At 36.4% G+C, this 13,003-nt stretch overlaps 1 protein-coding gene across 1 annotated transcript in view; it reads right to left on the bottom strand.

The window, feature by feature from the left end:
• Window positions 1-1,124: 1,124 nt before the first annotated feature.
• The window catches only part of LOC139721486 (adenosine 3'-phospho 5'-phosphosulfate transporter 2-like), a 60,873-nt gene continuing 48,994 nt past the window's right edge, over window positions 1,125-13,003 (bottom strand). The window contains exons 6-10 of the mRNA XM_071632802.1: window positions 12,384-12,481; window positions 11,887-11,979; window positions 10,666-10,777; window positions 5,673-5,742; window positions 1,125-4,039 (exon numbers count right to left, since the gene is read on the bottom strand). Coding sequence (XP_071488903.1) covers window positions 3,877-4,039; window positions 5,673-5,742; window positions 10,666-10,777; window positions 11,887-11,979; window positions 12,384-12,481 — 536 coding nt within the window. The 3' untranslated portion in view covers window positions 1,125-3,876. The remainder of the gene's footprint in view (window positions 4,040-5,672; window positions 5,743-10,665; window positions 10,778-11,886; window positions 11,980-12,383; window positions 12,482-13,003) is intronic.

The raw sequence follows: 13,003 nt of genomic DNA, 5'->3' as shown, positions 1-13,003 counted from the left end.
CTCCCATAACCCTGTACTCATTTTGTCTTTATCCTCTCCAGAGACTATGTGACTAGAAATGAAACATACCATACAGGACATACAGCAGTGCAACTGCTCTACACAGTCAACTTGGATGCCTTCACTTTCTCATGCAGTCACAGTATTCTACCATAAAATATGGCCCTCCACTTACATTTTCATGAAGTTCTTTTATCTTTACCCACTGGTCACTTGACTGACATTTTGCGCAAGCAAATACTAGTACACTGTATTTCCAAATTAATTTCTATCATTTACATCAAATGGATTCTCCTAGTAAAAGTTATATGGCTTTACAATCTATTACAGAAACTACAGCATTTCATCAAATCCCTGACTTTTTTAATGGCCAAAATACTGTAAAATATCATTAGTTCATCCCCGTATAATCATGCACAGATACTATACTTCTCGAGTACATGTGACATATTGTGTTTTTTGATTGGTAAATATATCATTGCATGAGCTGTAGGCCTACACATCTTGTACAATAGTCAAGAATCCTGCAAAGATGAAAGACTGATCAGAACGTATTGTATACTGATGCAAATTGACATAGGGATAAAGACACATAAGACTTTGTGGATAAATGCTTGAATGGATGAAGAGACATAAAAATGTGTACTAGCAAGTTCTTTATGGGGGGGGGGGGGGTAAATGTCAGCCTCTTTGTAGTATATTGTGATCTGTTTCGTTAACAAATGTAATTCAATCATAAGGGAAACATGATTTATAAAATTGTTCATTTCCAGAATTTGGTCTTGAAAATAGTGTTTTATTCAAAACATAATTTGCAATGTTAAGTTTAATTTGTTCACTATTTTATACTCTGGTGGTAATTGAAAACATAATGAAGTCATAACCCTACTTCTGTCATTTTTTATACACTATGAGGGTACCTGAACGGGGTCAGTAAAAGTAAAAATCTAGTGAGCTCAGCCTTGATTGATATGTACAAATTTTAAAGTAAAATAAACCCACTACTACATTGGAAAAAGATTTACAATGTTGGATGAAAAAAAAACACACACATAATTTTGATAGAGAAAAAGAACAGATATTGATAGAAGAAACTGTAATCTTTTGATCAAAGTCTTTCTGTCCAGCATAAGTTCCCAACACAAACATGAATTTAGGCCACGAATGCAGACACTCATCTACATTTTGGAGATTTGGTATACCAGGTTTTAATACATGAGTTGATGCTCCTGGAAACCTGGCATACGAGGTTCCCATAAACAGTTTAGCATTTCAGTGTCTCACCTACTGCTCATCATGGGAAATCCTGGGTATGTCTGTCCATCTACCTGCTTTGATTTTTAATAGGATACACCTGGCAAAGTTGGTATAAACCTTGAGTATGGTACATGCCAGATTCAATGCACACTTCAGTATTTCCAGTCACACACACCCAAAGCATGAAAGTGTAAAGTGTCCTTTATGCTTCAACTGAACAGTGATATTGCATTCACATTAGGCGTTTTCACATCAGCCCGATAAAAATCCAAGCTTGAAATATTTTCCGCGATCGCAAATTAGTGCGCTATTTCATTTCCTATTCACATCAGCCCAAAAATTTTTTGAGCTAATTCGACAGCTGAGCGTGCGCAAACAGTGTCAGGTATACCAGTAGAGCACGCGCTTTCACGTCACACATGCTAGGCATGATGGAATGCATCACGCTAATTTCTTGAGGCCATTTCACATTATCAAATAGCGCGCTAGTTCACCAATTATCCCGCTATTTCAGAAATTTCCCAGAGTTGAACTCGAGAAATTTTCTCGATCAGAGCGATACAATTAGCGCGCTAATTTGTGTTCACATTATCAAATAACGCGCTATTTCGTGATCGGGTTATAATTTCCCAAGTAAGTAAATAGCGCGCTATTTCGAAACATCGGGCTGATGTGAAAATGCCTATAATGTAAATCATGCAACTGTCCTATTCATGTTAAACAAAAATATCTCACAAATTGTGTTGTTGGTTGATAGTGTAGCAATGACCCCTTTCCCTAAGGGTCAGCATTGCTGGTTATCACTTTACAATGATATTTTGAAACAAAGCACACACTTTCTTTTTCTCTTGCAGATTTCATCTCAAGAAAAGAAATAATGATAAAATTTGTGAGCAGGGCTGTGAGAGAATTGTGGGGGAGAGACATCATCACTTCATCTCATTTACTGTTTCATGAAAACAGGGGAAACTTTCGAGGAAAGTTCTACCATTTTGCTTGTTTTATCTCACTTGACTTATAAAATTAAACATGACATGGAATTACCCTAAAAAAAGATTCCATGTTTAATTTTGTGCTTGGTATATGCTGTAATACATATTAAACTGAAAAGTAAAACTTAAATACACCTTTATACTTTTTAATTACCCTCTGGAAAGCACATATTTTGGTGAACATTTTCAAAAATGATGAAATTACGCAGTACTACGACTCATAATTATGATAAACTTGTAGGTCTCAGTAAAAATCAAAATACATAAATGAGGGTAAATATTTCTGAAATACATAAAACTAGAAAGCTGACATCATGTATCACAATTTTCATTCACAAAAAAAAAACCCAGAGTAGACACAAGGGCAAAAGTGTTACTGTCATTTCAGCCTGACCATGCTATTGAACATTTGCTGCTACTTCTATGTCAACAAAACAGACATAGTGAGAGCTTGATGAGTAATGTGTATAAACAAAATTAACATCAACACCTCTTGTAATCTTCACACAGAATGTGAATTCATCACGATTTGACATAAGCAGTCTGTAATGGTGAAAACTAAGCCAAAGATCTACTGTTGGTTATCTGCTTAAGGGGTGAGGCTTTTTATCTAATGATTACACTAAATTCATGGAATGAAAGACAGTTGAGCTTTTTGAATGTCAGTTGGAATATACTACACAATAATGCTACAGCATATTTTATCACCACTTGTAAATCAGGGGCTTCATGTAAACATTGGTTTCCATTACCGTAAATCATTTAAATAACACTTCACAAAAAATTCTGCTTATATCCTTAAATTGTCTTTTATTACTTTCAACCTCATTTGACACAACTGCAGTATTATAAAACCTGTATACAGAGACATCTCACAAACTTATAGTATCAGCCATAAGTACATTGCCTTTGGTGTACATTTTGTTGAAGCTTACTGGTGGCTACTGACCAAGGATTATACTTTTACCCTCCCAAGTAGAAAGAAAGTTTCCTATAGAATTATTATATATATCCATTAGACATAAAATATATGTTTTGTTCTGTTAGTTTGTATTTTTACACCAGCACAGTCGATTTTGCTTCATATGATCATTACTAAGTAGTAGCCAGTGCATTATATCTAATATGCACACATAAAATGATCTTTTCACACTATTTATTGAAAGACCTACGAATATCAGAATATAAACAGAAAATCATTTGTTTCATTTTTCTTTCATATTCACATTACAATCTAATCTGCCCACAAGGTGTTGCTAGCAAATATTCCACTAAGCAAATAAAAGAACACTGAACAAAAGCTGTTTCACGTACATTCTACCAGTGGAAGCTCTGCATGAGATGGTAATTAAAAAGTCACTGAAAGGAACGCAATGATGATCATCACAGATCTGAGATGATACCAGTAGTGTCTGACAGGTAGATACATGCCTGGTCACTATCTGAAGGGAGCGTTGAGCTTAACAGGTGGCTGCTAGGATAGGTTAGGCTCTAATACTTGACATAGAACTTTCTTTTCTGAGCAACATAGACATGGCCTATTTAATCATACATATCAAATTTCTAAAACCCATCCCTATTGCTAGAGAGCACAAGTTAGGCAGTATATTTCAAATGTCATATTCTCTCAAACTTCAGTTGCTGTGGCGGGGTACTGCTTTCGTCTGTGTTGTAAACTGATGACCAACTCTCTTGCTTTGTTGGATATCCAGTTGTTCACTACTTCTGTGTTTTTACTGTACAAGTTGAGGAATATTCCAAATACAACTAATAGCCCAGACCAGATGTATCTGAAAAAAAAAAGGAACAACAAATTTCAATGCCACAATTTAATGCAACATATAAGATTACTGATACATTCACATGAACTCATTTACTTTACTTGCAGTGAACAGGAACAACCTACATATAAACATGACCAAGACTGCAGGATAAGATTGTGAATGTAAAAAGCTAACGTGTGAAAGTAAAAGACTCTGTTCAATAGTACATGAACTCATAGTGCAAAGTCATTCCAAATTAATGATTGGAATTATGCTACTCATACAAATAAATTACATATACACAGGGGATAAGAGAAAGGTATGTTACTAACACTTTATCTACAGACGTAGATTTAACAGAAAAATCCCTATAATAGTTGAATAGAAACCATGTAGTGGAATTCCCCCTCCCCTCTTCAAGAAAATAGATTGCAGCAAGGAAGTTCTGCTATGGGAATGCCTTGTGGACAATATTTGATATAGCTAACTACCTTTCGAACTGTTGAGTTTGAAAGGCAATTAACTATATCAGATATTGTCTACAACACATTCCTCAAGCAGTAATGCTTTCTCTTGATTTTCTTTAACAGAAACTTTTCCATCACCTCCATAGTACCTCCACTTGTTTATAGCCCCCCAAACAAAAAAGAAAAAAAGAAAAAGAAAATACATATCTAAACAAAGAAACCCAATTCTTCTGTCATAACTGTGTTCTGTCATGAATCTGAATATAAAAAAAAAAGAACATAGCAGCTTTTTCAAAATGCCATGAAACAGTGATTTACCAACATACAAAAAGAAATGTGATCATTATTAACATGCATGTGATGTTGATGCTGCACTCTAACATTCTCTGACATATGATTTCCTGATATTCCACAGATTCGGTTGTTCTTGAAATTTGTTGAACTTCTCTTTCATTAGTGTTGATTTTTCTGGTTACTGTTTTTGTTTCAAATGATTCGTTGGGAATGACAAATGCAATTTTCAAACTTTAGTTTGCATGGCAAGAAGATTTGCTATATTCCTTGACTAACTGACAGTTTAGGGAAACATACAGTACTCTACTCTACCTTTATATCCTAAAATGTACAAAAGCTGTGTGAGTCACACAGCATTTGTTGGCTGTTGACAAATTAACTGCTCATGGCAAGCAAAGAAATTAATATGCTTTACATTCACTCAAGTATCTTCTTAAACTTACTTACTTGCTTATACCAAGATATGAGAATATGTATTTCAAAAAATCAAAGGGGGATATGAAACCTTCTAATCTAATGACATGGCATCTCAACAAAAAGATGAGCCTTCTAATATATTCAAACATCATTAAAACATATACATGCTAACCTCATGTTTGCAGGCATTTGATGAAGTCAGAGAGAATTATGACACTTCCTGATTTAATGGCATGGCATCTCAACAACACGATGCGCCTTCTAATATAATTTCTCTCCAACCTCTTTTATTGCTTTACATTTCCATTTCTACAGGGGTCACTCAATATTCTGCATCAAACTGAATGTGTGATGAAGAAGATGAAGAAAAACATAAATTAGACATAGCCTGTAACCTATTGGCAATGCCTGTAATATGTCCTGCACTTTGAATGGTTCTTTAAGGTACTGTTCAATCCCAAAGCACTGCTGCCAATACTTACTGTGTTGTAAAAGGCTTTGTGAAGAGTAGGAAGGAGAGCATCATGGTTACAGTCTTTCTTGTTGTTGTAACTACACGGGGCAAATGAGAATATGATAAACAGCATTTATGTATGCAAGCTTTAGAAGTGGTTTTCAATGTTTGTGTACTTGAATAGTTTCTGCTGGAATACAGTCAATTAAGATTCATGCCTGTATGAGCAAAACATGAGCCAATTTTAATGTTTTAAAGACTTTCCTTTGAAGAAATGGTGACTTTTGATGAAACATGGAAATTGAATCAACAGATGAGTGGAAATTTGAGCAAAATTGGACAGGTAACTTCATATGGTGAGACAAATTAAATACCAACTAGAGAAGCACTCTGAGAGCGCAGACCTCTGCCAAGCATGCAGCTCATTTCCACCACTGATCTTGTTCTTCCACAGAGATATCAGTAATTTGCACCCATACGTTCTTATGGCATTGTGTGCTGAAAGTCGCCCGATTTCGCAATATAGAAACCTTTTGTTACGTCATAAACTTCCAGCTGCGAGGCGCACCTCACTTTGGCAGAAACTAGCGCATGCACTTCCGTGCGCGCATGCAAACCTCAAATACGCGCAGCCTGAACTCCCAAGTTCATTAACCCTATCTGCCAAAATATCAAAAATCCTTCAAAAATTCCCAAAAAATTCTTGGATCACTACCAAAATTTAATAATCTGTTACTTGTATCATTCTAAACCTTTCCTGCAAGTTTCATCCAAATCCATTCACTACTTTTTGAGTTATTTTGCACACCGACAAACAAACTAACAAACAATACAATGGTATTGATAACATAACCTCCTCCGCTGGCGGAGTAATAAGTTACCCAACATGGCATTTATATTGGACTAAAAAATGATCATTGATATCACATAATTTTCTCGTAAAATTCCCAACTTTTAACCCTTCTTTGCTTGGTACATAAACAGGGTAAATAAATCATTTGCCTACAAATGTAGAATCAATTTCTTCCATCTAGCACATCTAGCACAGTGTGAAACAGCAGCTGTCATGGCTGAGGGGTTAAAACCAAATGGACAAAACCAGTAGACCCCCATGCTAGCATGAGGTTTGACTCTAAGCCTGATAATAGTGCCTTTTGGCAAGGCACTTTACCCTCATTGCAAAGTCTTTTGGAGGAGACTTAGAACTGTTGGTCCAGTGTGCGTAAAGTCATACCCTATTCATGCAAAAGAACCCACTTCTCTTCTCTCCCAAATATCTAGTACCCTTGTTAAGTCAACACACAAAAACTGCCTAATTTACTCAGGTGGTGAGGCCCAACAGTCACTAAGTTGACTTTTCACTGCCCAGGTAGACTAGGAATTTGCCAAATTTTTTTAAAATGAAATATACAAATAATGCACAGGTGAGAGTGTGTTAGTGGAAATGCAGAGCACTGAGGGTATTTACAATGGTGTAACATGCATGAGGCGCTTCTGGGTGCATGCTGCACAATACTGCGAATACTAAAGAGTGAGCTGCGTCTCCATTAACATCACGAACACAAACCTGTGCATCATTTGGTTAATAAAATGGTTCTATGAAAAACTAGAAATGTCGCTACGGCGACTGGTATGCCTCCGCCACCAGGCGCGCCGGAAGCAGTTTTGGATTGGGGGGGCAAACATTGGAGGGGGCTCAAGATTAGACCATGCATATGTTACACAATATACACATACACACACACACACACACACACACGCACACACATCTATTATTTATATATATATGAATATATATACATATATATATATATATATATATATATATATATATATATATATATATATAAAGTGGCGTACGGTGGGTCGAAACATGAGGGGGAACCATAAAGTAATTTTGACGGTCTGTATGCTTGTGCGTGTGTGCGTGAGCAATAATGGGACTACAATACATTACGGAATGTGATACATTCAACAAGTTTAAAGTTTTCCTTACATGGATTATGGAGTGACGGTGTGAAGCGATCGACAAATTATATACTGTCAGCAACATAAGGTGAATGGCATAACAATAAAATGCGAGCGAGCGAAGCGAGCGAGCTTGAAAATTTTGATATTCTATACAGTTCCAAAACTGGAGTTTTAATTGTAGCTACATATTTCGCTTTGAAATAAATGGGGGCGCATCGGGCGCAACTGCTGGCAATTATTGACAGCAACATTAGGAGAATGGCATAACGATTCAATGCGAGCGAGCAAAGCGAGCGAGCTTGAGAATTTTGACATTTTACAGTCCCAAAACTCCCGTTTGTAGCTATATCTTTCGCTTTGGAAATTAAGGGGGGGGGGCATCGAACGCAACTGCTGGCAATTACTGGCAGCAACATTAGGAGAATGGCATAACGATTCAATGTGAGCGAGCAAAGCGAGCGAGCTTGAGAATTTCGACATTTTACAGTCCAAAAACTCCCGTTTGTAGCTATATCTTTCGCTTTGGAAATTAAGGGGGGGGGCATCGGACGCAACTGCTGGCAATTACTGGCAGCAACATTAGGAGAGTGGCATAACGATTCAATGCGAGCGAGCGAAGCGAGCGAGCTTGAAAATTTTGACATTTCACAGTCCCCAAACTCCCGTTTGTAGCTATATTTATCTTTCGCTTTGGAAATTAAGGGGTGGGGGCATCGGGCACAACTGCTGGCAATTACTGTCAGCAACATCAGGAGAATGGCATAACGATTCAATGCGAGCAAGCGAAGCGAGCGAGCTTGAAAATTTTGACATTCTAGAGTCCAACAACTGCCGTCGTAGCTATGTTTTTCGCTTTAGAAATTAAGGGGGAGGCGCACCGGGCTCAACTGCTGGATACGAGCAAGCGAAGCGAGCGAGCTTGAAAATTTTGACATTTTACAGTCCAAAAGCTGCCGTTTGTAGCCATATTTTTTCCCTTTTATTCATATATATACATATTTATTTTATTTTCTTTGTTTATTCATTTATTTTTATTATTATTATTATTATTATTATATTCTTCTTTTTTTTTTGGGGGGGGGCTTTTTGGGGGGGCAAAAATGCGTTTTGCCCCCCCACTTTTTGGATTGGGGGGGCGGCCGCCCCCCCTGCCCCCCCCACTTCCGGCGCCTATGTCCGCCACAATACATGGTTCTCCTAATAGGTCTATAGTACAATGTCTTGACAATGTGTGATGACAGTTTGACACAACTGGCAAAATATTAGAATGACAGGTTTGCCACAAATGTGCTGAATGTTCACTTTCCTAGAACTAGGTTCAACTGGATGAATGATTCAAACATCAGAGTGCAGGTATTTGGGGAACTGATGATTTTTACTTGACTTTTGACCCTTTTTAAGTTTATGCATTGAGTAATTTTCAAGGTATTGAGAAAAAGTATAATGTCAGTATCAAATGGTAAAATAGTATCATCTAAACCTGGCCTTTGACCTTTGACCTCACAGTTCCAAAGAGAATCACTGTTAGGTAGAACATGCATAAGGGCAATTCCGCGGTTAGTAACGTTACATTTGAACAAATTTAGATATTTGTTTTTACTACTAAATTACCATTTATTCATTTCAAGTCAAAATTATGACAAAAACATGTTCATCTTTCCCAGGTTTATGATACAGAAAAAAATGGATGCAATCCACAAAATATTAGAGTTGCTATGGCAACTTAAAAGGCTGGTTAGTAACGTTACGAAAAAAGGACATGACAAAAAAATCAATGTCTTGTAGCAAAAAGTGTGCAAAAATTAAAGTTACTTCAAACAAAGAGTTGCATTAATTTCAATTATCGCATCATGACAAATGTTCACACAATTTTTTTTAGCAGTTCGACCAATAATTTCTTAGCTATACCCCCAAAAGCATGGTTAGTAACGTTACGGTTAGTAACGTTACATTTGTCCGTAGTAATTCCGCAGGTCATTTCACCCTTTTGTAATTGACAAAATGTCACATGACTTCTGGAGTACTTAAATGTATTCATCTTTTACCCTTTAGCAAAACTTTGAGGAAAAAATTTCAAAGGAACCCACTGTAATTTGCATTTAAGTGAATTTCAGTGTCCCCAGTCCCACATGTACATTTTCAATGATGGTTTTAGATCTCGCAAAATCAATAAATATGAAAAATAAAATCTACTGAATTTGAAAGACCTTAATGATTGGTGAACATCCATGGCATTAGTTGAAACCTAAATTAAAGAGTATGATAAAGAGGCACATTTCTTTTATCCATGTCATGTCCACCTAACTGCGGAATTGCCCATAAATATGTACCAGTTAAGTTTCATGATGATACCTTGAGTTACTTTCGAGATATGGAGGAAAAGTGCAATTTAGCACTTTCACCTGACCTTTGACCTTATGGCAAGAAACTTCCCACAGAATACATATTGGGTAATACATGCATATGTAAAGTTAAAAGAAAAATCCTTCAGGCATTGCATAAATATAAGGAAAGTAGTGATATTTTGAGGAGTTGACCTTGACCTTTGACCCCTGACCTTTGACCAATGACCCCCAACTTCCCTAGATAATCACTGCCCATCGGTACATGCATATATACTAAGTTCCACATGAAGATACCTTGAACCATTTGCGAGATATGGAGAAAAACATGAAATTTAAACCTTTTTTTTTTCCCAAATAATCTGTGACCTTTGACCTTTGATCCCGTGACCCTACAATCCAAACAAAGTATTATCCCCCGAGGATATACCCTCATACCAAGTTTGATGTAAAACCACCACACGGTTCTTGAGATATCGACAAAAACAAAACGGGACAAAACGGGACACATACAGATGGATGGATGGACGTACGTACGGACGGACGGATGACCCGAAAACATAATGCCTCCGGCCACTTCGTTGGCGGAGGCATAAAAATAATAATAATTTACTACTACCTTGATGGGTAAACACAAGTCAGATACACAATGTGAATGCCCTCACTAAAAACCCCGTAATGGCTCCCATTATTGTCAACGTGTCTCACCTGTTACAGTGACTAAGGCCCCAAACTGTCTGATCATCCCTAGCACAAATATGATGCCAAGATATCCTGATAACGAGAACAGCACAGCATACACATATGTCTGAACTGGATGCTGTGGAAAAATAAACAAGAAACATAATGCAACTTAAGGAAAGAAATGTGACTACCCTATGCAAACAGGTTCCTAATGACAAATGAATATGTACATCATGCACACACTTCATCACTTGAAACTTTACTTGCACTTTTTCAATGAAGTATTGGTTTCCAAAACTATAATTTTTTTCATGAGGTAAGTAGTCACATATTCTGAAAGAGTATCTTGTTTTACAAGCTAACAAGAGCATTCCTAAGAAGAGACATCTCAGTAATTGATCATGACAAAGAGCAATCAACAGACATGCCAATTACACTTTCTGATATTTCTGAACAAGTACATTTTGAAACCCTTGCCTACTGTGGTTCTTTAACCATAGCTGATGATTGAATCTAAATCAATTAGTGGATTAGCAATGAATGAATTCTATTTTCCTGGGAATGGTTCCCACAGAATATTCACAGTATGAAAAACATTAAATGGACTAAAGTTTTCTAAAACTGTGTTGGCATTTCGTCTTCTTGAGGTTCACTTAAAGTTATAAATATTACAACCGTTATACATGTATTCTTTGTAGGTTAAAATGGCCCTTTTCGGTGTTATTGTACCTTCTCAGGTAATTTTAGAGAAAATATCTTTATCACAAGGGATTCGACATTATGCACAATTCACTGCTATTTACTTTAAAAAAAAACATAAATGTGTAACACTTCTATGGCAGAAAAATGTTTTTGCATCTGAACCAGAAGACAAAAATAAGTGGCACATTAAGTTTGATTGATGCCTATTAGTCTCATTGCTAAACTGCCGGTATATATGTAATGTCAACATCAGTGGTAAAAATGTCTTGTGTTTCTCATAGAAATGCCCTGACTTCTGGAAATTTCTTTCTAACTTGATGAAATACAAATATATACAAGCCTTCATTCTATTTTCAGGTATGTATATGCATATATACATATTTCTTTCTTTTTTTTGGGGGGGGGGGGGGAGGAGCAAATTTCAATATTGGCTTGTCAACACTGAATTAGAAGAGTACCAGCAGAGTATGAATGTGGCCAAATTATTTCAAACATTCCAACCTGTTTGTCCTCATTTGAACTTAAAGAACTTGTCAACCATACCTGGTAACAAAACCAGAATGCTGGGAAGAAACTACCATGCGATAACAGACCGACTAGGAGAATCAGGAAGCCAATGGAATATGAATATAAAACCTGAAAAAAAAAAAGACAAAAGATGTTCAGTGACAAACATTTGTCTCTACGAGCTATATGAAGGAAATTTCTCCCTAAGCACACAAGTCAAATTCCTTACAAACTCTGTCAGACAATTTTTTTTTCTCTGTAGAAGTGACATACAAGCATAACCTTTTCTTATATGTGATAATATGTGATTTGATAATTCTCAGGAGATGAATAGACACTACACTTTGTCAACAATAAGTAACATTGACAGTCAACCTCTGCAAAAGTAGACATAACACCTTTAAAGCAACATACATGACTGAACCGAGCATGTTTCCTACATCATGTAAATTGATGACAATTCTTATCCATTTGAAAGTGTCACTATGAATGCAACTTTATTATAATGTGCACACTTGGCTATGTCAACTTACTACTTCAGCAGATGATGCTCGATATGTCTTCATTGCCTTCTCCTGCACATTCCCTATAACAGCATCAGCACATAGTGCCAGAGATATCAGTAATACTCCTAGGGAAGAAAAAAGAGAAAGCACACACTATCTAAAAAGTTAATAAATTTAATAATTAGTGAGTTGACTGATTATATTAGGTACACACATGGCTGTAATGTTAGTCAAAGGGTAATTAATAATCTGGTTCTCAGACAACGGTATCACTATCAAAAATACACTTTTACTGATTTGAAATTGCCTTCCAATGCAGTAGATTATAACACTCTTGTCATGCTGAGATTCTTACAACTTCTTCAGTACAAATCTTGGGCAGGTCACTGCTGTGGACTCTGTTATGCTAAACTTGTTTAATCAATGGTTTGTGTTAACATATTGCTTTGAATTTGAAAGTCTGAAAGTGATTGGGTACATAACCACCAAAAAACATATTCAAAATTGCATTCACAGTGATACAGAATTCTTTAACTGTATTCATATTATGTACTTCTGAATGTTGAAAGGCAAGATAAGCAGTCAAAAACTGTAAAAGTGGAAATTTTTGCAGCATTGAAATTTTTGCGCATTTTGGGCAACCCGAA

Source organism: Diadema antillarum, unplaced genomic scaffold (genome assembly GCF_040938485.1).
Source record: "Diadema antillarum isolate AM-2024a unplaced genomic scaffold, OU_Dant_1.0 scf00000144, whole genome shotgun sequence".
NCBI classification, from domain to species: Eukaryota; Metazoa; Echinodermata; class Echinoidea; order Diadematoida; family Diadematidae; genus Diadema; species Diadema antillarum.
This window is presented reverse-complemented; position numbering and strand designations above follow the sequence as displayed.